At 41.7% G+C, this 27,527-nt stretch overlaps 1 protein-coding gene across 1 annotated transcript in view; it reads right to left on the bottom strand.

The window, feature by feature from the left end:
• The window catches only part of CYP4F22 (cytochrome P450 family 4 subfamily F member 22), an 85,840-nt gene that overhangs the window by 40,957 nt on the left and 17,356 nt on the right, over positions 1 to 27,527 (bottom strand). The window contains exons 5-9 of the mRNA XM_070938282.1: positions 25,316 to 25,443; positions 24,492 to 24,613; positions 23,067 to 23,334; positions 19,804 to 19,870; positions 18,420 to 18,549 (exon numbers count right to left, since the gene is read on the bottom strand). Of these exons, the coding sequence (XP_070794383.1) occupies positions 18,420 to 18,549; positions 19,804 to 19,870; positions 23,067 to 23,334; positions 24,492 to 24,613; positions 25,316 to 25,443 (715 nt within the window). The remainder of the gene's footprint in view (positions 1 to 18,419; positions 18,550 to 19,803; positions 19,871 to 23,066; positions 23,335 to 24,491; positions 24,614 to 25,315; positions 25,444 to 27,527) is intronic.

Here is a 27,527-nt window from a genome sequence, read left to right as displayed (position 1 = left end):
GAAAAGAAGCAGAGGTGGCAAGAAAGGGGGGAAGGAAGGAATGCAGGCACAGGTTCAAGGAGGGGCCTCGATTACTCAAGAAGATTTACTGCAACCTTCGGGCATTGTTCAAGCTCTGGAATCATTTGAAAAAATAGAAGAATCAAAGGGTCAAAGACAGACTCAAGCGGCAACCAAACGTAAAGAACAAGAATTAAAGACACAGCAAACCCAGATGATAATCCAAGAAACTACAAAAACAGAAGCAGTGGGAGGAGCAAGGCCGAAGATGAAAATTCAGGAGGATTTTCAGTTGGCACTCCAAACGCTTCAAGGTACCAAGAATGGCAACTAGATTTTTAATGTGGAATGTTAATGGTTTAAATTCACCACAAAAGAGAAAGAAAATATTTCATTATTTGAAACAGTTTAAAAATTAAGTAATCTGTCTGCGAGAAACACATTATCAGAACAAGAGACCAAAAATACTTGATAAATGCAAGATTGGGAACACACTTTGTTGCATCTGCTCCAGAGAAGAAAAATGGTATAGTTATATATTTAAAGAAAGACTTAATGGCTAAATTAATTGAAGCAGATGCCCAAGGAAGATACATAGCAATTGAACTTTTAATAGAAGGGAAGAAAATATTTTTAATTGGAGTATATGCACCTAATCAACAACAAGAGAAATTTTATAAGCTTCTGCGTACCAAATTAATACAATGGGATTATAAATCGTGTATATTATTGGGTGACTGGAATGGAATAGTGGATACCCAAAAAGATAAGAAAGGGCTCTTGTCAAACATCCAAACGCGTGCTAGACTGCCTAAATCCTTTTTTGACATGATGGATGATATTGAATTGAGAGATATTTGGCGAGAACGGAAAGTTGAAGAACAAGATTTTACATTTTTCTCTGATAGGCACCAATCCTTTTCTAGAATTGATTTCATATTAATTGCTAATGATTTTCTTTCTAGGGTGAAGAAGACAAAGATATGTCCAAGAATTTTAACAGACCATACCTGGTTTGGATGGAATTGGAATATGGAAAGGGTTCCAGGAGGTCTTGGCGGTTAAATGAAAATCTATTTAGATATGAGAAAAATGTGAAAGAATGTAAAAAAGTAATGAAAGAATTTTTTGTTATGAATATGCATAAGGGCACACCCATGGAAATGGTTTGGGATGCAAGCAAAGCATACATGAGAGGTGTTTTAATATATTTGAACAATACATATAGACGTAGACAGGTGAAAAAACGGATGGAATTAGAAGAGGAAATAAAAAAGAAAGAGCAGGCATTAATATTGAATCCAGCAGATAAGAAAATAAAAGAAGCAATTATTTTATTGCGAGGGCAGTTTAATATGTTGATGGCAGATCAGGTTGCAACTAATTTACAATATGCTAAACATAATACTTTTTGCAATGCGAACAAACCAGGTAGATGGTTAGCATATATGTTAAGGAAAAAACAAAAGTTACGTATTATAGAGAAAATAGATTATAAAGGTAAAGAGGTGTATCAACAAAATATGATTAAAAAAGCATTTCTAGAATTTTATACGAGGTTGTATGCTAGTGATAGAATCCAAGGTATAGATATAGATAGATACTTACAGAAGGAGAATATTCCTATAGTTACAGAAGAGCAAAGGGAAAGATTGAATCAACCCATAATTTCTGAGGAAATTCTCTTGGTAATTAAGCAGTTAAAAGTTGGTAAGGCTCCGGGAACAGATGGATTGACAGCCATCTATTATAAAAATTTGCAGTTAGAAATGGTGGAACCACTTAAGGAATTATTTAGTAAAATACAATTTGGAGGAGATGTACCCCCATCTTGGAGAACAGCTTTTATTTCTTTGATTCCGAAGGAGGACCAAGACCATAGTCAGACAAAAAACGACAGGCCTATAATCTTAACACAAATTATAAGATTTTTGCTAAAATATTAGCAAACAGGTTAATGTTAATTATTTAACAGATGATTCATAATGATCAATCTGGATTGATAAAAGGGAGACAAATGAAAAGTAATGTAAGGCAAATTGTTAATATATTGGAGTATTTGGGGAAGAATAACCAAGTCCCTGCAGTGCTTATATTTTTGGTTGCGGAGAAAGCATTTGATCAATTGAATTGGCATTTTTTAATGAAAATAATAGAAAAGATACAGTTTGGAGATTATTTTACCCAATCTATTAAGGCAATATACCAGAAACAAACAGCACAAATAATAATCAATGGTAGTTTAACAGAAACCTTTAAAATTGAAAAAGGAACAAGACAGGAATGTCCCCTGTCTCCACTACTGTTCATCTTGACTTTGGAACTTTTGTTGAATAAAATACATGGGTCAGATAAAATAAAGGGAATTAAAATTAGGCATTATGATTACAGATTATGAGCATTTGCAGATGACTTGGTTGTTACTTTAACTCAACCAGTGCAATTGGCTATAGGTTTAATGGATATAATTAATCAATACAGACAAGTATCTGGATTTAAAATAAACACACGGAAAACAAAGATAATATCTAAAAATATGACTATAAACCAAAAAGAAGAACTAGAAAGAGTAACACAATTCGAAATAGTAAAAAAGGTTAAATACTTAGCGGTTTATATTACAACTTCAAATGTAAAATTATATAAGTATAATTATGAACCATTATGGCAAAAAATACAGCAAGAGATGGACAATTGGAAAAAACTACAATTGTCCCTGTTGGGAAGAATAGCAGCAATAAAAATGAATGTTTTGCCTAAGTTTTTATTTCTTTTTCAAATGATACCAATACTCAAAAAAGACGCAAATTTGGGGGAATGGCAGAAGAATATTAATAATTTCGTTTGGGCAGGGAAAAGACCGAGAATAAAATTAAAGATAATGCAAGATATACGTGAAAGAGGAGGTCTCAAAATGCCCAATTTAAGATTATATTATGAAGCATGTTATATGGTTGGCATGCTCATTTATTATATGACGAGAAGGTGGATAAAACTTTTAAAAGTCATATATTAAAGAATGCTTTATTGCGTGTCTGGAAAAAGTATCAATATAAACTAAATGATAAGATACCTATATGGGCAGTACCCAGACATGCGATAGAGAATATAAATGTAGAACAAAAACAAGATGTGATTACATATAAAGAGTTTCTTAATATGGCAAGAGGTACATTACAGTTAAAGTTTTTGAATGTATTAAAAGAAGAAAGGATAATTCAAACTTGGTTTCAGTACGGACAGTTACAAGCTAGATGGAAAGAGGATCAGAAAATTTTGGGGAGAGATTTATTAAAATGATTAAGGTGATATACCATAAGCAAACTGCAAAAGTGATGGTAAATGGAGATATGACTGAGAAAGTTAGCATTAAGAATTTTAGGTACAAGACAAGGATGTCCTCTGTCTCCATTATTGTTTATATTGACGTTGGAAGTATTAAATAGAAATATTACACAGAGCTAAAAGGCATGGAGATTAAAAGGGAAAAATATAAATTGCAGGTGTTTGCAGACAATTTAGTTTTTATTTTGGAAGATTCATTAACAACAGGGCCTAAATTAATTTTTGCTTTGTGAGATTTTGTGTGTTTGTGTAGTTAAAGTGAAACACTACAGAAACACACTAAATCTCAGAAAGCTGCACAAATATTATTTTATTTTATTTTTATTTTTATATAAAAGCAGCTAAATTTAAAACTTCCTAAACTTTAAATGGCTAGGTCTAAAAAAAGAACAACTTAAAAAAACCCCAATTAACTATTTTTTTAAAGCTCCCAAAGGAGAAAAAAACTTACCTAATAGAACAAGGTCTCCAACCTTGGCAACTTTAAGACTTGTAGACTTCAACTCCCAGAATTCCTCAGCCAGCTTTGCTTTGCTGGCTGAGGAATTCTGGGAGTTGAAGTCCACAACTCCCTGCCTGCTTGATTGCAGGCAGGGAGATTCAGTTGCTTGCTGATGCAATGGATTGCAGGGTTTACAGCAAGGTGTTGTGACCAGCAGCTAAGGTAAGCAAGTTGAGGGGGGGAGGGGGAGGGATTTTTGCTACCGATTAGCAGGCAACTCAGCTGGGGTCGTCAGAACTTGGATCGTCAGAGCCATTTAAAAGGAAAAAAAGGCTCTGATGATCGCGCGGTTCAGCTGGGCATGGGGGGCGGGGGCAGGGATTTTTGCTACCAGTTCTCCAAACTGCCCGCCGCCATCGCTACCTACTCGCCCGAGCCAGTCCAAACCAGGAGCATTTCACCCCTGGAGTAGATATTCAGATAGTAAAGAAAGTTAAATATTTAGGGATCCAGCTGACAGCAAGATGTGTAACAATTAAGGAAGATAATTATTATAAGTTGCTGAAAGAAATCCAAGTAGATTTGGAAAAGTAGAAGAATCTGCTATTATCACTGCTAGGAAGAGTAGCAACAATTAAAATGAATATACTGCCAAGATTATTGTATTTATTCCAGACAATTCCAATAAAACTGGAAATAAAATATTTTGAGGAACTTAATAAAATAATACACAAGTATATTTGGCAAGGGAAAAAAGCAAGAATTGGTTTGAAAATGATGCAAGATATAAGTAGAGGAGGCTTTGGACTACCAAACTGGGAATTGTATTATCAGGCTGCAGTACTAGCATGGATGAAAGAGTGGATTGTATTGAGGAATATAAGATTATTGACTTTGGAAGGACATGATCTACAATTGGGGTGGCACGCATTCCTATGGTATGGAAAAAATAAGATACATGGATATTTTTAGAGACATTATATAAGGAATGCAGTGTCAGTGTGGGAGAAAACTAAAGAATAACACTATTTGAGGATATCAGTTTGGCTTTCAACAATGGAAGCATTGATTCACCCAAATATTATTAATATGGGAAATATTGTCAGATATAAAGATATTTTGAATGAAGAAGGGGAACTCAAAACGAAAGAAGAAATGAGTGAGCTAGGGATTGATATAACATGGTATTCACAAGTGCAGAATACAGTCTAGATATGAAAAAGATGCTAAATTACAGGGTTTCAACATAGAATTAACAGAGTTAGATAAAATCTTAACAGGAACAGAAGAAAGGTTAATAAAGAAATTGTATAGTTACTATAAAATTGATATAAAATTGGAAGAGGAACAAGTAAGAGAGACAAAAATAGCATGGGTGAAAAACTTTGATTATACGATAGGTAAAGATAAAGATTCCCCTTGCACATATGTGCTAGTCATTCCCGACTCTAGGGGGCAGTGCTCATCTCCAGTTCAAAGCCGAAGAGCCAGCGCTGTCTGAAGATGTCTTCGTGGTCATGTGGCCGGCATGACTAAATGCCAAAAGTGCACGGAATACTGTTACCTTCCTGTTATGTAGATTCAAGGATCAAGCCCAATAACTCATAGAAGTCATTCCTTTTCTAATAAATATATTTATTATTTCTATTAAACATCTTAAAGGTATCATGACAGGAGAGAGCACAAGATGAAGGAGCGGGATGGGGCTTATATACTAAGGAGGTGGAGTCAAGGTAAGGAGGAGTTATGAGGGAGTGGTTATTGGAAAAGGGAATTAATATTTACATCCTTTTGATATATACATCAATCAATCATAGGGTTAGTCATTTACATGTGACACTTCCTACCACAGGTGGTTCCTATTTTTCTACTTGCATTTTTTACATGCTTTCGAACTGCTAGGTTGGCTGGGACAAGTAACAGGAGCTCACCCCATTACTCGGCACTAGGGATTCGAACTATGAATTGCCGACCTTTCGATTGACAATCTCAGTGTTTTAGCTACTGAGCCACTGTGTCACTTTTTTTATTATACAATAGAATTAGATAAATGGCAGAAATTGTGGGACAGGAAGTATAAATTAACGATGTCAACTGCATATAAAGAGAATTTGTATAAGATGTTTTACGGATGGCATATTGCACCAGTGAGGTTGGCAAAGATGTTTAAAGATAAATCAGCTAAATGTTGGAAGTGCCACCAAATACCTGGATCTTACTATCATATGTAGTGGACATGTGGAGAAGCAAAGAAGTATTGGACAAAAATTAAGATATGGTTGGAGGAGATGATACAACAACGTATTGAGTTGAAACCAGAAATATTACTCTGCTAGGAATTTTACCTGAAATTTATAATAAAGAGAATGTATATTTAATTATTCATGTATTAACTGCAGCTAGAATTGTATTTGCACAACATTAGAAAAGTGACGAGATTCCCATTGATGAGAAGGTGATTAGGAAAATATTAGAATGTGCAGAAATGAACAGATTAACATTAGCAATTAAGGAGAAAGAACAAACAGAATATTATATGATATGGGAAGTATTTTAGTTGGAGAATAAAAAAGAAGTTTGGAAATGAAGAAGGCTAAAGAACAAATAGAAAATAAATTAAGATAGAGATATAAATAAGATGAAAATTGTTAGTACATGCATGATGAGAATAATGATGTTTAATGTTAATATGACATTATCATTAGAAGTTATTAAGAAGAAAATGGAGAGCTTTACAATTTTTAATTGTTTAATATATTATAAGATTAAGTTTAGAGAAATAATGTGAATGTGAATGTGAATTGTGTTGCAAATGGTGAAAGAAATTGCACAGAGATGTTTGTACCGAGATGACACACTGCATAAGGAAAGATGGAATGTTTATCTTTGTAATTGAAAAACAAAAAACTTTTTATCATAAATATGCGTCAGTTGCCAAGGGTCTGGATTTTGATCATGTGACCATGGGGATGCTGCAATGGTTGTAATTGTGAGAAACAATCATAACTCACTTTTTCAGTGCCATTGCAATTTCTAACAGTCACTAAATGAACTGTTGTAAGTTGAAGACTACCTGAACTTTCAAGGTTTAGGAAAAAATTATAGGACTTTTATGTTCAAGTGGCTTTCTTAACCATCCTTTCAGTCCAGGAAAAAAGGCTAGAAAGAGAAAGAATAATGCAAATGAATGGCTGGTTATGCGAATGAAAGTCAGCATGAAAAGATTTAGACTTTGGGACCATGGTATGAAAGATTAGAAAGAATATAGTCTCATAAAGGTTTTTATACAGTAGTCTATCTACTGATATCTAGAAACGGAAAATAAGGTTGAACTCTTAGTACATGAATAGCAAAAATGTTATTTGTAATCCCAAAGACAAATGTTGGGATTAATGATACAACCAAGAGCCTGGAAATAATATCTAGGGACCAGGAGCAACAAGGCATCAAAGCAAAACAATATGGTGTGCAGGTAGTTTTTTCTTTCATACTGCCAACCATAGGTCAACACTCAACAAGGCAACGGAGAGTTCTAGAAATAAACCACTGGTTTATGGAATGGTGCCATTCAGATATCTTTGGATTTATAGACTGTGTTTTACATTACCTACCAGAAGAGCTTTTGGCAAGAGATGGGCTGTTTCTCACAAGCACTGGAAAACAACTGGCTCAGTTTACCAGAAGGACTTTAAACTAAAAATGGAAAGGGAGAGTGACCAATCTTTAAGACCAAACCCAAGAAAACAAATCTGACAATGAGGAAGACAGTGGTGAGAAGGAAATGGACCCCCAAAGAACTTGGTGGGATTAGAATGTACTGCTAAAAGATAATGTGGAATTGGGATCGTAGAAACACCCAGGAGCATAGAAGAGTTCAGAGGCAGATGCATAAATAAATGTCTTAAACGTATTTATTCATATGATAAATCATATTAACTATGTACAACAGAGATCAAGTCTCATGAGGAACAAACATGAAAAGAGAGAGATGGAGAGAGCAAGGTGGAAAAGGTTGGAGGGGGTTTTATACTCAGGGTAAGCCCCTTCTTTCCACATAGGGGTGGAGACACTCTCTGCCTCCACTGGTGTCTATATGACACATGTGCCAATGGCTTGCAAATACTTGACAGTTCCCCTCCTTGCGAGCCAATGGCATGCAAACACACTAATGCAATGCACAACAGATTTTACCCTGTGAGACATAACTTCCTACACAGATCTTTGTGCCTATCTGCTGGTAGAGGTTTTGTGAAAATGTCAGCTGTTTGATGTTTGGTCTGACAGTGTGTTAAAGATATAAACCCCATCTCTACTAGTTGTCTAACATTTTGATAACGGATATCAATATGTCTGGATCTTTTCCCCACCGCATAGGCTTTGGCAATGCCTATGGCCCCGGTGTTGTCTTCTATAATTTGGATGGGCAAAGTCGGTGGTGTCCAGATGCTAGAGATTAAGGCATCAAACCATATCAGATCATTCCCTGCCTCCGATAGGCATGCAAATTCGGCCTCAGAGGTGGAGCATGAAACAAATTTCTGTTGCCCCACATGCCAATGGATGGGTGCCCCATTTAATAGTACCAAGAAGCCCGAAGTATTCCTACGTGTCTTGGTATCTCCGGCCCAGTCCGCATCCGCGAAGCATTTTAATTGGGCCTTGTCTCTATTCTCAGGTTCCAAGCGAAGCACATAATCTGCTGTGGTCTTGAGATACCTTAATAACTTTTTAATGGCCAACCAGTGGAACTGGGTAGGATGTTCCACTTGTCTGGATAGCAGGTTCACGGCCAGGGCAAAGTCTGGATGGCTCCAATTACTTATATATAATAATGAGCCGACCACTGACCTAAATAGAGTATTATTTTGGAACTCTGGGCTATCCTTGTGTGCCAATCCATAATAGTCGATCTGCATTGGGATAGCAGTTGGCTTGCTATCTTCCATTTTACATTTCACCAAAAGTTCCTCTATCTTCTGCTTTTGGGAGAGAGCAAAACCTTTTGGTGTAGTGATGATTTGTACGCCTAGGTACTTGTCCACATATCCTAAAGACTTTAGAGTGAACCTTTTTTGTAAGGTCCTGGCAAATATATTACATCCCCCCTTGTCAGGCCCTATATATAAAAGATCATCGACATACACTAGGACTTTCTCTATCCCACCTTTGGTATCCCTTGTGAAGGTACATTTATCAGAGGGAGATGGATGGAAACCCAGTGATTTGAGTGTTGTAGTCAGGCATTTGTACCACATTCTGCCTGATTGTTTGAGGCTGTACAAACTTTTCTTCAGAAGCCAGGTGTGGCCTTCCTGCTGCTGGAATCCGGGGACACCTCTGACATAAATTTTTTGTTTTAGATGTGCGTGTAAATAAGCAGTTTGCACGTCGAATTGAAAAATGTGTTCCCCATGTGCTGCTGCGGTGACCAAAGCAGCCCTCACACTTTCTGCTCTCACGGTGGGGAGTAGGTTTCATCAAAGTCCTGTAAGTAGCGCTGTGCGTAGCCTTGTGCTACTAGCCGGGCCTTATAAAGGAGTTTGTTGTTGGGCATTGGCTTGACCTTGTAGACCCAATGGGTATCAATTGCCTTCCTCTGTTTGGGGACTTCCATGGGGATGAAGACTTTCAATTTTTTTGAGACTGTCCATTTCTCGTTCCATTGCCACCCTCCACCTGCACTGTTCTTCCTCGGGAAGCTGGAGGACATCTGTGTATGTTTTAGGGGCCATGGTAACGCTGCTGACTGAGGCCACACAGCCAATGTCCAACCTTTTGGGTGGCACCCCTTTATTGGAGCGTTTTGACCGTCTGGGGAATTGCCACTCATCATCATCACTGTCATCCGGAACATCGGTGTCAGAATTGGAGCTGCCAGATGCATCTTTCCAAGCGAAATGAGACGGGCCTCTGTCCCAGGCGCTGTGAAGATATGGACGTTTTGGTGAGGCAGGAGGTGTGAAGTCACCCAGAGATTGCTTGTCCAAATCGTCAGAGTCAGGTAGGGATTCATCACCATCTGGATCTTCGCTGGTCTGTAGTTTGGAGTATGTTGGTTCATCCTCTTTAGGTGGTGCTGGTAGTTCAGTGTCATTTCTAATAGGGGAATAACCAGATTTATTGGAATGAATTCAATTTGGATTTGACCCCTCCTCAAAGGAAGCTGATCTTGAGACAATGACAAGGTTATTTTTGTCTACAAATCTAGAGGCCTTGCTACCGGTTGCATAACCTATAAATCTGAGCTTCCTTGATACCTTGCCCCCCTTTCTTCTGAGGTGCTTGGGAATATGGACCCAGGCATAGGAACCAAAAATTCTCAGGTGTGAGAGGCTAGGTTTCCTTCCGTGGACCAGGAAGTATGGGGTTTGGTTAATGGCACTACTCCATGTCCTGTTGACTAGATAATTAGCCATTTTGACTGCTTCTGCCCAAAAACCTTGGCTCATGTCGGCATCTGCAAGTAAGCAGTTCATGACATTCTGCAGCACGCCATTTCTCCTTTCTACAATGCCATTCTCTGAAGGTGTTTGCAGCAATGATTTAAAATGGAGAATACCTCTCCTTCATCCACTTTGCAAAAGTTCTAGATGTAAACTCAGTTCCCTTATCACTCTGCACCTGAGCAATGCACACCTTGTGTTGCGTTTGGATCTGGTTGTAAAGATATTTGAAGTTGGTAAAGACTTCAGTTTTGTCCTTTAAAGTAAATACATGGCCATAACGAGAGTAATCATCGACTACCGTTAAAAAATAACACCCCTTGCCAAGGGAGGGTCTAAAAGGACCAACCAAATCCATGTGTACCAGCTGATAAGGGTACCTTGCACGTCGGGAAGAGACCTTAGGTGTAGCAGCAGTTTTTGATTTTGCTGCCTTACAGATGGCACATTCCAAATGGTATTACAATTCTTTATCTTAAGGCCATCGGAAAAATCTTGCATTTTCCTAATAACTGGGAAGCTGGCATGGCCTAGCCTGCAGTGTAAAATATGTGCACAATCCAAATGTAAAGGTTTAGCCATGCACACTTTGTCAACCTTAGGTATCTTATCATTACCAGTCTTGGTCTGTGCAGTAATGACAGTAGGCACTGGATTAATGGTCACCTTAGACTTTCTCAGGGTTGGCTGAGGAGTTGTGATCTTAATGGGCTCAGCCTTAATGGTTTTGGATGTCCTAGGTGTCAAGTGTCAGCCATTCCCTCGACACATGATCCCAGGGACTGTGACAAGCCAGAAGATCAGAGACACGGTGAAGGGGGGTGTTGTAGCGTTTAGCAGGCACGGTGATATCAGGTGGTGGACGGTATGGGAATCTGGGGACAGAGGCAATAAAACGGTGTTAAAGGAAGCAAACGCCATTCAATACGAGGGACAGCAAGATCTGGAAGTAACTGGCGATCCACAGCAAACCCGAATGAGTAAATAGCGCGGTTACTTTAAATGTACAAGAGAGCAAGGGCGGGGCGCTTGGGGGTGTTCTATAAAGCCAGATAAGTGGAGGAATCGGGCGTCTCCGACTTTGTTTTTCATCAAAGAACTTCAGCGCTTACTATATGACCACCGTGTAAACTACGATTAAACCGGATAGCTTCACCTTTTGAGTGTGTGCGTGTGGTGTTTGTTCGGCGGAGCACAGGTGGTTCCAGAGGAAGCTGACAGAAAGTTGGAGACCCTTTATTCTTTTGTACTGAGGACTGCGAGCAGCTGCGATGGCAGAGGGCATGACAGATGATGCCATGGTGTTGGACTTGGGGACGGAACTGGAGGCAGAGGTGGAGGAGAACATGGAGACGGAGGAGCGTTGTGAACAGCCAGTGGTATGCCCCAAACAGAGAGTGGTGTCGCCGCCCCCGCCAGAAGACAAGCAGGAAAGACAGGGTTCATTGGGGACTGAAGCTGCTCGAAAACCATCTGGGAATTGGTGGCAAAATACCGCTATACTAGGGAAGTTGGGGTTTCAGACAGCTACCGCCCCTCTAGCCCCTCAATTCCAAGGGTGGCAGGAAAGGCGATGGACAGAGGAGGAGGAAGAGGGGGACTGGAGTTATTCCTCCGGCCCCGGTGTAACCACCATGGATATGTTGAGGGAGAGGTTTGGGGAAGCTAGCTTCCAGGATGCCCCCTCTTGGCAGCCCTGGGCGCCCGGGGCAGACCAGTCGAATACATGGCAGAGTGGGGTGGGAGCGTCAACTGGTGGAATGTCCGAATCCAGAGTGCGTTTGGCCAGTCCAAAGCTGTGAGTAGACCATAGTCGATACAGGGGTGGAAGGGATGAAGACCCTGCTCCCCAGGGGGTGGGGTTCCTCATCAAGCGAGGGGTTACATGGTACACGATGACAGCCACACAGTCAGGGGCATTGTGAGGACCAGGTGGGTGAGCCTGCTGCTAGACGGTCCTGCTCATGGGAACGAAGAGCCCCTCGGGGTGGAGAGCGGTCCAGGCGTGAACGGGATCCAGCGCCTACATGGATCCCAGGGCCTTGGGTACAGCAAAAACCATGGGGCCTCCCTCCCTTACAAGCCTCATTCGATGGGAATCTGGACCGTGTAGCCCTCTTTCTAAGCCAGGTGATCAGCTACATGGATGCCTACGGACACTATTATTCCTCTCAGTGGGCCAGGGTAGTAGCGGTTACGACGGTTTTGACGGGTGAGGCAGCTGACTGGGTGGCCAGTTTACACACCATGCACACTCGAGAACTGGCAGATTTGGGACTGTTCCTGGAAGCGTTACGGAGTCGGTTTGAGGACAATGCCAGCACCCAGGCTGTTGTCGAGAGCGATCTAGTTTCATTAAAACAAAATGGACGAGCGGCTAAAGACTATGTAAAGGAATTTCGTACCTTGGCTAATCAGTTGAGGGGCTGGCCCGAACGTTTATTAGTGCACCATTTCCATAAGGGGCTGGATAGAGACCTATGTCAGGCCTCCATTTATAGGGGCCTTGGTCCTTATATAACAGCCTGGTATAAAGCGGCTGTCGAATTGGATGTAGGCCTGAAGGAGTCCTGGACGCGAAACGACACCGTGGCCCCACCACGGAAGGTGTTGGAGAAGCCGCCAACAGGGCAGGGAGGCATTCGAACATATATGCCTATAGGAGTAAGAGGTGGTATCAACTCACAAAGACCATTCCGATGTTACCGTTGTGACCAGGAGGGCCACAGGGCGCTTGATTGACCACTCCCGCCTCTCCGGACTCTAGACGTCCAGGCATTAGGTTCCGGTAGGCGGGCGAGTTTCTATTCCAGACTATCGGAGCGTTTTCATATTGCGGCTCAAACAAGAGGTGGCGAGGCCAATGGTTGTGATGGCAATGGTGGCTCTCCTGACGTTATCCGAACGCCAACAGAGGAGGGGATCGTTGAGGAAGAAACGGAACACACGGATCCTATGGTATGTGATCCTGTCCGACCTTTCGTTATCCAGGTGATACTAAAATACCTGGGTTGGGTAGACTGGAACGGCAAGGGGCCTTAGTAGATACCGGTTGCAACCGTTGTCTTTTACGAAGGTCGATAGTGGACAGTCTTGGTCTTCATGTAGTGAAGTTACAGAAACCTATTTACTTTGAGCAAATGGATGGCTCAACGCTAGGAAGACAACCGGCTACCCATGTAACAGAGCCAGTGACACTTGAGATCGGAAATCATCGGGAAGTAGTACAATTCGTGGTTGTAGAAAAAATGATTGAACCCATCATTCTAGGCCTATCATGGTTAGATAAGTGGAAACCTACCATTTGGTGGGAAGGGGTTTTTCGCAAATTACGCTTGGCAGTAGGCTCTGATCCACCTGAAGACAGTAGAGATGTAGGAGCAACTGGAAGGGAGATGCCGTGTCTAGAAAAAGTCCCACACGTATACAGAGATCTATGGCGTGTGTTTAGCGAGAAGGATGTGAGGCCCTTCCACCCCACCATCCTACAGACTGTGCGATAGAGTTGAAACCAGGTATTAGTCTACCCAAACCCCGCATGTATTCCATGACTCCCCTTGAATTAGAGGAATTACGATGTTATATAGACCAGAACCTAGCCAGGGGTTTTATCTCGCCCAGTCGCGCGCATATGGCAGCGCCAGTTCTGTTTAAGGAGAAGAAAGACGGAGGGTTAAGATTGTGTGTTGACTTTCGGGGATTAAACACTGTCTGTATGGAACCCTTCTACCCCTTACTCCTTATGACGGATTTGCTTTCCTCCCTCACGACAGGGAAGATCTTTAGTAAGTTGGACCTCTGAGAAGCGAATTACAGGGTCCGGGTAAAAGCGGGTGATGAATGGAAGACTACATTTAACTGTCCTTTGGGCAGTTATAACTTCCGGGTCATGCCGTTTGGTCTACAGGGGGCCCTGCAGTTTTTATGCAGTTTATCAATAGTATACTCTATGACCACCTGTATCGGGGAGTTCTAGTATATTTAGACGATATCCTGATATACTCCAATACCCTAGAAGAACACGTTTGTCTGGTATGGCAGATATTAATGAAGTTGTTGAAGGCTCAGTTGTATGTAAAGCTATCGAAATGTGAATTTCACAAGACAGAGATAGATTACTTGAGGTTTAGGATTTCAGGAAAAGGGATTGAAATGGACCCGAATAAGGTTAAGACAGTGTTGGAATGGCAGGCTCCAAAGACCCGAAAACAGTTACAAAGCTTTCTGGGCTTTGCAAATTTTTATAGGAGATTTATCCCCTCATTTGCTAAGGTGGCCTTACCATTGACTGATCTCTTAAAGACGAGAAAAACTGCAGTTGGAAAGGCAACCCACAACAAAAGATCAATTGGATGATATCATTTCAACGTGCATTTGACACATTGAAAACCCTATTCGCTAATGAACCCATACTAAGACATCCTAACACATCGAAACCCTTTGTAATACAGGTGGATGCAAGTGATGTGGTGGTGGGGGGTGTTCTCCTACAAAGAAATGAATGTGGGGTTCTTCAATCATGTGCCTACACCTCCCGAAAACTAACTGATACGGAACGAAATTGGACAATTTGGGAAAAAGAGGCGTATGCCAAAAAATGGGCCTTGCAAACGTGGAGGCATTTGTTAGAAGGGACTAAGGTAGAATCTGAGGTATGGACAGACCACAAGAATTTAGAGGCACTTCAATCACCTCATAAACTGTCCCCAAAACAGGCACGTTGGGCGCAATATTTCCGCAGATTTACCATCAAGCTGAAAGCGATACCAGGGGGAAAGAACTATTTAGCTGATGCCCTATCGCGCATGCCGCAATTTGAGAGCCAAAAAGAGGAGATAACACAAGCTTTAATACCTTATAAACAGACAGGAAAGCAAGGAAGGGACGTATTCCCGCTCCCCACAACCTGGGTAGTGGAGTTAAGGAGAAAATTAGCGACAGACAGTTGGTTGAAGACCAATCCCCGGATAGCGACACAGAAAGGAGGACTAATGTGGAAAGGAGATAAATTATATATCCCCGAAGGGTTGAGAGATAAGGTGTTACGACAATGCCACGATGTAAAAACAGCAGGGCATTTCGGTTTCGTGAAAACTTTGCATCTAGTGAGGAGGAGACAGTTCTGGTGGCCACGTATGCGAAAACAGGTAGAGACATATGTACAAAGCTGTCCCGTATGTATAAGAGCTAAACCCTTGTCAGGGAAACTGTCTGGGTTATTGCAGTCTGTGGCTGAACCACAAAGACCTTGGGAAGATATAGCCATGGATTTCATAGTTGAGTTGCCTCCCAGCAAAGGACATAATGTAATATGGACTATTATTGACCTGTTTTCCAAACAGGCGCATTTTGTCCCCTGTAAAGGACTACCGTCCACATGGCGTCTAGCGAAACTATTTGTCCAACACGTATATTGACTTCATGGCACACCCAAACGTATAATCTCAGACAGAGGTCCCCAATTTACCACCCGGTTCTGGAGACATTTCTTAGGACAACTAGGAACAGAACAGGGACTGAGTTCTGTGTTCCACCCAAATACCAACGGAGCCGTTGAAAGAGCCAATGCCATGGTAGAAAGATATCTACGTTCCTATGTGTCATACCAACAAACAGATTGGTACGAACTCTTACCTTTCGCAGAATCAGCATATAATAACACCGTGCACAGCAGTACAGGTTATACACCTTTCCTAGTAGTTTCTGGAAAAGAATTCCCGGCCATCCCCGATCTAGATGTACAAATGACTAGTTCCCATAGTCCAAAGGAATGGACAGAGAAGGTTAAACAGAGTTGGCCACACATCAAAAATGCATTAGAAAAAGCTTCTGAAGTGTACAAAACCTAAGTAAACAAACGGAGACTAGATAACCTACCCTTCAAAATAGGAGAAAAGGTATATTTGTCCACAAAATATATCAATCTGCGTATGCCCAGTAAAAAATTAGGTCCAAAGTATATAGGTCCCTTTACCATCACCAAAATAATAAATCCCGTAACGGTATCCTTACAACTACCCCCCTTACTGAAAAGAATACACCCAGTATTCCACAGTAGTCTCCTAAAGCCAGCAGCAAAAATAAGAGAGACAGGAACCCGCCCAGGACCTGTGGTAGGAAGCTCATACGAAATTAAAAAGATCCTCGATTCTAAGATATATCATGGGAAGCTCAGGTATTTAGTACATTGGAAGGGATATCCTATATCAGAAGCAACATGGGTGAAAACGAAAGATATAGATGCTCCACAATTACTAAAACAATTTCATGAAACATACCCAAACAAACCAGGTGGACACTTTCCCACTTAATAAGAATAACCGAATGTTTTTATGTTCCTACAGGAAGAGACCTGGTGGGGGGGGCGCATGTTGAGTGTCAGCCATTCCCTTGACACATGATCCCGGGGACTGTGACAAGCCAGAAGAACAGAGACAGGGTGAAGGGGGGTGTTGCAGCGTTTAGCAGGCACGGTGATGGGCGGTGGTGGACGGTATGGGAATCTGGGGACAGAGGCAATAAAACGGTGTTAAAGGAAGCAAACGCCATTCAATATGAGGGACAGCGAGATCCGGAAGTAACTGGTGATCCACAGCAAACCCGAATGAGTAAATAGAGCGGTTACTTTAAATGTACAAGTGAGCAAGGGCGGAGTGCTTGGGGGCGTTCTATAAAGCCGGATAAGCGGAGGAATCGGGCATCTCTGACGTTGTTTCAGCGCTTACTGTATGACCACCGTGTAAGCTACGATTAAACCGGATAGCTTCACTTTTTGAGTGTGTGTGTGTAGTGTTTGTTCGGCGGAGCACAGGTGGTTCCAGAGGAAGCTGACACTAGGAGCCAGTTTAGGAGCTTCATTGGGATTAGAGCCAGCATCCTTGAGTTTGGACAACCTGGGGGCTGGCACAGGAGCTTTCTGCTCTATCTGGGCGCTAGCCCCCTGTGCCCTCTTATTAGGTGTCTTGTGCCTTTTGACCTTTGCTTTTGGGGAAAAATAAGACAAATTGTTGATTTTTACAATATCGCAATTTCAATTTCAAAACTCTCCGTGAACTATCCTACACACTTTCCCTGGTCAAACCCAGAAAAAGCAGGAGCCTATTTTGATCATCTACAGCTACAGGTATCAAAAATGTAGGTGGAAAGCCACGAATGTATCAAAACTGTTTGGAAAGAAAGGGAATATGTTCTGATGGTGATTTAGCTTTGAGTATTCAAACCAGACCAACTGTTTGCATATGTACAGCTTGATTGCTGCCAGACTATGTTTGATTTTGTAATCAGACAAAGAATTTTGGCAACCCAGATTGTTCTTTCAATCTTCAATTTGCTGACTACAGCTAAAAACAAAGTAGATTCTCTAAAAGAGTATTTTGCAAAATTTGCTGAGAGCCAATCACACAAAATTACCAATCCTGCCAAGACAAACAATCTGTGCCTGAATTGTGCCCCACAAATAGCCAACAAAGGAAAGGAGGACCCTACCCCAGAACATGGTCTAATGAAGGGGAAGGACAGAGAAAGTCTCACAAAGAAAAGCTAGAGGCAAACTCAGCTGGGAAGCTTGTAAAAGGCAAATGTCCACTACAAAGTAGTCAGGTAACTCTGCAAAACATAAATAACATAATAAACAGAGGCAGATGGGAATTTTTAAAAGTTATTTTCCAGAACCTAAGCCAGTCATTTTGCTGTGAAAGACAACTGATGGACTTACAAAATGGCTTCCACCTTCCCACAACTGCAGTTGAGTCCTGCTGACATTTAAGCAGTCTAAAGTTCTCAGCCTTGAAAATGAAACCCTTCCTAAGCATCTTTTTGATCTTCCCGATTTCTGGCTCAATTTGCCCAAGAAGGTATTGGCATTTTGACATACACATGTAATACTCTCCAAGCAAACAACTTCAAGTTTCACAATACCTTTACAATAGGTCTCTAACTTTAAGCAAACAACTTGCATAATCCTCAACAATATCATCATTTAATGAACCTCTGGACCAGGCAACTAATGTGGACTTATTCCCAGAATTCTCCAGCCAGCATGTAAAGATGTTCTTAATGATGTAACATTATAATTTCACCCATGGAAGACATTAGCTCTGGCTTAGTTCACTTTCTTATTCAAGTAACATCTGAATCTGCCTTGATCTTCCACCCTCTGGATTGCTTTCTTTCTGCCCACAGCCCATTACCATTCAATTTTTTCTGTTTCCCGTCCCTGCAGCAGATCTTGAATTTCTGCCCGGCACTGGTCTTGATATTTGGGGTGTTGAGCCAAATTGTATAGAATCCAGGACAAGCCACTTGCTGTAGTGTCATGGCCTAAAACAAAACAAAAGTTACATGGAAACTGTCCAGGGCAGGACTACATGATACTTATCAAAAGGGATCCCATTTGAAGATTTTTGTTTAAGATAAAAATGCCAAAGATTCCAAAGAAAATTATTCTTCATTTACATTTGAAAAAGTAGACCACAACCTACTTGGGGAAGGATACTGCAAAATCTTCATTTCCACCCCACTCTGGGGTCAGCCAGAGGTGGTATTTGCCAGTTCTCTGAACTACTCAAAATTTCCGCTACTGGTTCTCCAGAACCTGTCAGAATCTGCTGAATTTCACCCCTGGACACAAGTCAGTTTGTTATGATCCTTCTGCATCCAGAACAGTGCAGGGACATTGGTTTTGAAGGATAATCATTGTTCCAGAAGCTGAATGATCTTAGTTGGATAGGCACAGTGCAAAGACCAGGTAATCACTCTGGTCTGGAGAAGAGGGCCCAGACACTGGAAACCACAACTCCTTTTGGGTACAAATATCAGCCTGTTGAAGCTCATGGAAATAATCAACTGATAATACAGGGCAAATGGACTGCCCCACAGTTTGGGCCTTAATTCAAAACATTGTGCTTAGGATAAGTCCTTTTCCAGGGGCCTGGCATGGGGAAGAGATGCAAACAGTAAGATACATCACAGTAGTGAAATGTAAAATGTGTTACTACAGGTTCTGTGGCTGGGTGGGTGGTGGTGGTAATGTGACTGGATGGGCATGGCCCTTTTTTTTTTCTAAAAGCATTTTTTCTACAACCTCTTCAGCCGAAGAGGTTATGAAAAAATGCTTTTAAAAGGTTCTGACAATCCCAGCTGAGTTGCCTGATTGTCAGAGGCGTTTGTTTTCTTTTAAAAGCATTTCTTCGGCTGAAGAAAAAATGCTTTTAAAAGTAAAAAAAAAAAGCCTCTGATGGTTGTGCGGCTCAGCTGGGCATGGGGGGAGGGCAGGGATTTTTGCTATCGGTTCTCCGAACCACCCGCCATCATCGCTACCAGATCGAGTGATCCAGTCCGAACCAGGAACATTTCACCCCTGATACATCAAAACTGGGACAGCACCAGATAAGGCAATGAACAACATATAGCCTCTACATTGAACAAGCCATTGATCAGTCAAAGCGGAAGCCACAAGTAACTCTTTCCTTCTAGACTTGCAGCATTCTTGCAGCTTGGAATGGAGGCCCCATTTCTCCAGTTTTTGTTTCTGAGAAATCCACTGCATGCATGAGATTCATTCACCCATCTCACCTTCAAACATGAATGTGTCAGCTTCAGCTGCTATGTCTTCATCAGACAAATGTTGACCCTCTTCATCCTACAGTGAAAAAAATAGATATTTATTTAGACAAGACAGCCTGGGAATCTCACTGTGGTAATGTTGTTCCCTTAATCAAGAGTCTCACACAGCATGAACTCAGCATCTGCCATCCTCCCACTCTGCTATAAACAGCCTTGACTGGATTTGTTGGGATCCCCATTTCCAGAGCAGTTCAGAGTTTTTTCCATATATCTTGATGGCTTTTTGCAAAAGTAGGGCTTCTGTTCCAATGAAACCTGCAGACCGAAACCCTAATGTCTCTATTAGTAAATAGCAGCATTCTACACGGGCCTTTTCAAGAGGAGAAGCTTCTTCCACAGCATTTCTGCGATTAATCATGTGAAAACACAGCATCATTCATATGAATTCATTCTTCATATGTGATGAAGAACAATGAGCATTCAGATGTATCCAGATAATTAAACTGCCCTTTGCAAACTAGGAAAAGCTTTTTTAAAAAACTGATTAACAATTACTGCAGTTTTTCAAATGGTGTTCAGTGAAATACTGGGGAAATATTAGAAGTTGATAGGGATCCATGTGAGACTAAGGCAAAAAGGAAAAAAAAATCTTTAGCAGAGCCTATTTTCTATCAGAAAAAAAAAGATCTTTGCCTCTTGGTCAGGGATTCTATGACATTTTTTAGCCAACATTTTCAGAAAAAGTTGGAAAACCCCTGAACTAGAGAAGCTCATTTCTTCATAGCATCTTGCTTTATATTTTGTACTTTTTTTGCTATTCTCATAAGTTGGAAAGCAAATGGGAGGCTAGCATTTTTTAAACCTGTCTGGTTAAAATCCTTCTTTAACCAAAACAATTTCAAAACCAGAGTAGGAACATCACTTTAATACTGAATTCTGATAATGATTTTAACTGTTTTCCCTCAAAACACATAACCTACACATAAATCTGAAATCTGCTTCATTGAAATCTGCTCATGAGAACCTTTATTAAATTTATTCTGTTCTTCCCTAGCTTCTTCCAGAATGATGTTATAGTGAATCCTGTCATTGTGTGCCCTCCCCAGGCAGCTGAAGTTTTCTTCCTATGTTTCTTTATTTCTTGAAGGAGACAATTTAAAATGGGAGGCTATAACCCAGGATACTGTGTAACCTAGCACCAACACGAGCTTGTATGATTGCAAAAGAATTAAGAGTTCAATGTCGAGGAGCCTAGTAGGAGGGAATGAGCACTATAGCTATTCTTCTGTCCTGGAAATACAAATCAAGAGTGCATTTACTTTGTTTAATGAATCCTATGTGCAAACTTAAATTAAATATTGTGTTTATATTGCAAACAGGGTTGGAGGAAAAGCTGAAACCAGCTGTTGTCTAAAACAGTTAAACAGTTAAAGTGGGGTAACACAAGGTTCCGTCTTAGGCCCAGTACTCTTCAATATCTTCATAAATGACTTAGATGAGGGAATAGAAGGGGAACTTACCAAATTTGCAGATGATACTAAGCTGGCAGGAATAGCTAACACCCTAGAAGATAGGCTCAAGATCCAGATGGATCTTGACAGACTTGAACACTGGGCCCAATCTAACAAAATGAAATTCAATGTAGAGAAATGTAAAGTTTTACACTTAGACAAGAAAAACCAAAATTACATATATAGACTGGGTGAAACCAGGTTTTAACTGTGAGAGAAATCTTGGAGTCTTAGTGGATAATCAACGAAATATGAGCCAGCAGTGTGCAGTGGAAGCCAAAAAAGCCAATGCAATCCTAAACTGCATTAACAGAGGGATACAATCAAGATCAAGTGATGTACTAATACCACTCTTAGTAAGACCACACCTAGAATACTGCATCCAGTTTTGGTCACCACACTATAAAAAAGATGTTGAGATTCTAGAAAAAGTGCAGAGGAGAGCAACCAGGATGATTAGGGAACTGGAGACTAAAACATATGAAGAACGGTTACAGGAACTGGGCATGGCTAGTTTAGTGAAGAGAAAGACCAGGGGAAACATGATAGCAGTGTTCCAATATTTGAGGGGCTGCCACAGAGAGGAAGGGGTCAAGCCAGGGGTGAAATGCTCCCGGTTCGGACCGGATCACCCGATCTGGTAGCGATGGAGGCGGGTGGTTTGGAGAACCGGTAGCAAAAATCCCTGCCCCCCCACATGCCCAGCTGAGCCGCACAATCATCAGAGGCTTTTTTTTTTACTTTTAAAAGCATTTTTTCTACAACCTCTTCAGCCAAAAAATGCTTTTAAAAGTAAAAAAAAAAGCCTCTGATGATCGCGCGGCTCAGCTGGGATTGTCAAAGGCTTTTAAAAGAAAAAAAACTTTTTTTTCTTTTAAATGCCTCTGACAATCCAAGCTGAGTTGCCTGATCGGCAGAGGCTTTTTAAAAAACCTCTGCCGCTCAGGCAACTCAGCTGGGATTGTCAGAGCCTTTTGAAAGCATGTTTTTACAACCTCTTCCCCGAAGAGGTTGTAGAAAAAATAATTTTAAAAGTAAAAAAAAAAAAAATTGGCCACGCCCACCCAGTCACATTACCCCCTCAAGCCACGCCCAGAGAACCGGTAGTAACAAATTTTAGATTTCACCACTGGGTCAAGCTATTTTCTAAGGCCAGACACGGAATAATGGATGGAAACTGACCAAGGAGAGATTCAACCTAGAAATAAGGAGAAATTTTCTGACAGTGAGAACTATCAACCAATGGAACAGCTTGCCTTCGGAACTTGTGGGAGCTTCATCACTGGAGGCTTTCAAGAAGAGATTGGACTGCCATTTGTCAGAAATGGTGTAGGGCTGTGTTGGCAAACCTATGATATGCATGCTGGAAGTGGCATGTAGAGCCATCTCTCCGGGCACGCCAGCTGTCGCCTGTTGCTCTTCCGGGTTCCAGCGCACATATGCGTGCTCGTCTTTGCACTTGCATGCATGCCAGAAACGGGAAGACCAGGTGACCAGTGTGCATGTGCATCCTGGCACATAGATGTGTGCTGGGGAACGGCTATTCCAGTTTCTGGTGCTCCTGTGCGTGCGCTCCAGGGAGCTCCTCTTCCGGTTTCCAGCGCTCCCTGCCCACACACTCCCATTTCAGCACTTGGTGCTGAAAAGGTTAGTCAACACTGATGTAGGGTGGGGGGGTTGGACTGGATGACCTACAAGATCCCTTCCAACTCTGTTAATCTAATCTAATCACATCTGAAAAAGAGTTAAATACATACATACCTTGGCCGACAACAGAACATCAATGAAATCAATGGTTTTGCCCTGCTTTGATATGAGCCAGGCATTCTGGCCCAAGCGGCTTAGTGCCATTCGCCGTTCCTGAATCACATTCGCTGTGAAATGATGCACAATTTTACATGCACGACGGAAACGGTGGCCATGGGGTGTCAGGTAATAAACCCAGTCAGATTGCAAATATAGTTTATTTTGTCGCTGCACAACAAGAGAACTAAGCTCCAAGATGGCCGCAATATAGTCACTTGATTTCCTGGAATGTATCCAATGATTTTGTTATAAGAAAAAAATAAGAGAAATTCAATAGAAACAAGCACTTAGAATTCAGGAATACAGTACATTTTTCCCTAAGAAATACAAGTAAGTCTTAACATTGCTCAGAGTAAACCATTGGTCTGAAAAACAGAATGTTAACATATCTATATAACACAAATACAGTAACTATTCTTTGTAGTGTTTCTTTTACACTAGTAACATTCATTAAACAACACTAGTATGTTAGAAAAATATCTGTTGTAAGTATTGACCTGGAATTCTTTTTATTTCCCAATATATCTGATATAACAGAAACATATGCATTCATCAGAAAGTCTCAGTTTATTTAAGGGATCTAACTTCCAAAGGATTAACAATGCAATTCTATGCATATTTATATAAAGATAGCAAGTATGGTGGGGCTGAAATGTGGCAAAAGTTATTCTGTTTACGATATTCTGGATCAAAGAGATCATTCTCATCACTTTGAGAAATGTGAGTTGCTGTTCTGAAAATGCCGTCTCAAAGATTTTTAATATCTCACTGTAAAAAAAGAGTTTGCTTTCTCTAAGAAAATATTCCAGACACATCTAAGTTACTAAGATATTGGGAATCTTTTTGAATGGGTAAGTAAGAATATTGTAGTATTACTATTTTTATAGAAGCCCTAATGTTTGAATGCAATTTTAATAGCATTAAACTTATCTATAAAGGCAATGATTATTTCCAAGTTTAGGCTCCCAATCTGGGGCAGAGGTTCCCCCACTTGGAGGCTGGGGATACACGTAACATGTTTTGAGAGGATAACAGCTTTGATGCAAAATGCCTGGACCCATAACATTCTCTTTTTCCCCATTGAGTTTGGGGAAATTGTTTGGGAGAATTCTTTATTTTTAAAAATGATGCTAAACTTAGTTTAGGACTTAGACTACAGATTTCATGTGTTTCTTGCCTCATCATATTGAAAAATACATGCCAATTATTTATCACCGAAATGAAATTGCAAAAAATTGAGTTTGCACCCTCTGTGCAGCCCTGGCTTCAGTATGCCCATGTATTTGGAAAAGGAATTCAGTTATTGGCCTCGAAAAATATAACATATATGCATGCTTATCTTCCTTTTATTGCACTTCTTCATGCTGCTGATTTACTTACTCTTGACAGTTGCTATTAGAGCTGAAAACACATTTCTGCAAGCTGTCTAGAGTCATGAGGCTGATGTGCTTAAACATGTCAAGAGAAATAGGGCCTGCTGAGATCAGTCTGTGCCACTTGGCCTGTAAAAAGATGATATGCAATACATAAAACCTAGAAAAGGAACAAAATGATACCAAAGTCAGGGAGGTGGCCCAGATCTTGCACAAGGCCAAGGCAGATGTGATTCAGGATGAGCAAAGGGCTATGCAAATGCCTGGGGAATAAACCAAGGAGAGAAAATACTGATATTTCACATCTGCATATTGAACATATAAAAAAGGAAGATAGAACAGAGAAATGGAGAAGTACACAGATTTATTTTACTTAGCATATGATATCTACAGAAACCATTCAATCATTGATGATGATTATGTTATGCTTTCAGTCACGTCTGACTCTTAGCAATTATCTGGCCATCTCTCTCCACATCTTGTATAAACACAAATATATGTTTAAATAAAGCAACAGCAAATACATGTATGTAAAGTGTATGTACAATAAATAAAATATTGAGTTAGGATAAAACCATGATAAAATTCCCTAATATGGCACCATAGAATCTCAATAGGATAGATGCTATAGTTCAATATTTAAGGAAATTACCCATCTAACTGCTTCTGGTGTGGCTACAAAACTAGTGCAAAAAGAGATCATGTTCAATATCTGTGCATGAAAAACTGTTCAGTTGTACATATAGATAGACTGCACCAACAATGCAGAGATGCAGAGACATTTAATGAGTATGGAAATGGGAAGAATGCCCAAGTTTTAGAATAGCTTACATGCATGATATCTGTACTCTGATTGAAGATTTTCACATAAGGTTTCAGGATATCAAAATGAAAAGCAGGAGTGAGCAAACGCCGGTGTCGAGCCCACTTTGTCCCACTGCTCAGTAATAATCCATCTCCTGTGGTAAGAAAAATGATTGAGGCAAAGGATTGATTGAGGCAAAGTTCCTCTTCACCGGAGGAACTGTCTGCATCTTTCCATACAAACTAAATCCGACTTCTCCAATTTGGTATTCTCTAGATAAATTGGACTACAGCTTCCAGATTTCCCAACCAGTAGACTATACCAGCTGGGCAATTCAGGGATTTGTGATCCAACATATCTGGTGCAAACTGGCCTAAATCACCAAATCTAAAAAATAGTTTATTGAAGCAGCCCTGAAGATGGACAGTAAATAAAGCTATTCTGCCTTGGATCTATCAGTGTCATGGCCCCCTCAGAGCCTGGTTCGCAGGAGGAGGAAGATTTGGAACTGGGACTGTCCGACAGTGAAGGCACTCCAGGGGCTGAGGACAATGCTGTCCCGGGATCCTCAGGCATTGGGGGAGGTGGTTGACCAGGCGGAGAGCTGCCTGCCTGCACAGACACAGAGGAGCAGTGGTGCCTATAGACAGTTAATCTCCTCTGATGAGGAACAACTATTTACTCCATTGATCCTAGCACAAGGATCACCAAGGCTACTCGGGAGAAGGTCACTCCACCCCTGCTTACAAGGAACACCTGGAGGGAAGTAACTTAAGAAGAAGCCGTGGGGAGTTAGTTTTTGCCAGGAACACTTGTTTACTTTGGCTTACACTCACCTGGCTTTGATTCGTGCCTGTTTGCCTTACCTGAAAGATTGCTCTTTGCATTTTGGTTTGGATCTAGCCCTTCTCTTGTTGCCTGCATTTTGCCTCTGCTTCACTGGGGCTTTGAAACTGCTTCTTTTCTATGACCTGTTTCTTGTCCTGAGGACTGCCTTTGTATTGTGCCTGGACTCTGTCTAGTGGATTGTACTTGGAAACTGGACCTTGCCCCAGTGGTGGGATTCAAATAATTTAACAACCAGTTTTCTGCCCTAATGACCAGCTGGGTAGTGTGATTGGGTGATAATGTGACTGGGTGGGTGTGACCAACTCAACATCACTCAAGTCGAGGGGCGCCACAACCGGCCCCTCCACTCACAGCCACTCCTCGTTTGCCCTGAGAAGATAAGGCTGACGCCACTGGAGAGTGCCCGTTGGTGACAAGACAGCTAGCCCTAGTTGGGTTCCTAACTGCAGCCAGGCTGATCAACTGGGCCGCATGGTCGGGTCAAGTGCGAGAATCAGAGAGCAGCAGGCTGGGCTGAGGGGAAGTTCTGCCCCAGCTCCGGGTTTCCGAGGATATTGACACACACCAATGGTCCTTATCAAATTTATTAAGTAGCAAGAATAAACAAGACCGGCAAAGGTTGGCAGCCAGCCCAGAAAACAAGATATGATAAACCAAAATACTCTGATCATAAATACGAGTTGTTTCCAGCAAGAAAGCACTAGCTGCATGCGACTTAAATAGGCTAAGGGAGTGGCCAATTATCCTCAAGCTCTACTCTTGAGTAGACCTCCTCCTCCTGAGTAGCCACTCCTGCCTTTTGGCAGCCCTGCGTGCTCAAGCATTGAGGAGAGGCTCCTCCATCGCTCTCTCCACTTGAAGGAACCTCTGGAGGTTCTGAAGGCCCTGGCTGAGTCTCTGGCTCTGGCACCACATCCTCTTCAGCCTCCTCGCTGTCCATCGTGAGCGTTGGCTGCGTAGGCTGCTAGCGTGATACCACACCAGCCTCCTCTTCGTTGGGATCAGCCACAATCCGCACAGGCTGCTAGCGGGCCACAACAGGGGACCGCGTGGGAAGGCAAGCAAGCAGGCTGGACCACGGGCTGTGTGGGAGGCCACGGGGAGGGCAGGCAAGCAGGCTGGGCCACGGGGGCCATGTAGGAGGCTGAGGGGAAGGCAGGTAAGCAGGCTGGGCCATGGGGGCCGCAAGCAAGCAGGCTGTGCTGCAGGGGCAGGAAGCAAGCAGGCCATGGGGACCACGGGGAAGGCTTTGAGGAAGGCAGGCTGGGCTGGATAGGCTGCATGGGAGGCAGCTGGGCAAGAAGCAAAGGAAGGCTCACCGGGCAGAGATTAGCTGGGCTGCATGGTTGAGGCAAGTGAGGGAACCAGAGAGCAGCAGCAGCTATGCTG

This window comes from Pituophis catenifer, unplaced genomic scaffold (assembly GCF_029215685.1).
Source record: "Pituophis catenifer annectens isolate HBS135680 unplaced genomic scaffold, rPitCat1.0.hap2 SCAF_2, whole genome shotgun sequence".
Taxonomy (NCBI): domain Eukaryota; kingdom Metazoa; phylum Chordata; class Lepidosauria; order Squamata; family Colubridae; genus Pituophis; species Pituophis catenifer.
The sequence above is the reverse complement of the archived record's forward strand: the minus strand, read 5'-3'. Positions and strand labels throughout refer to the sequence as shown.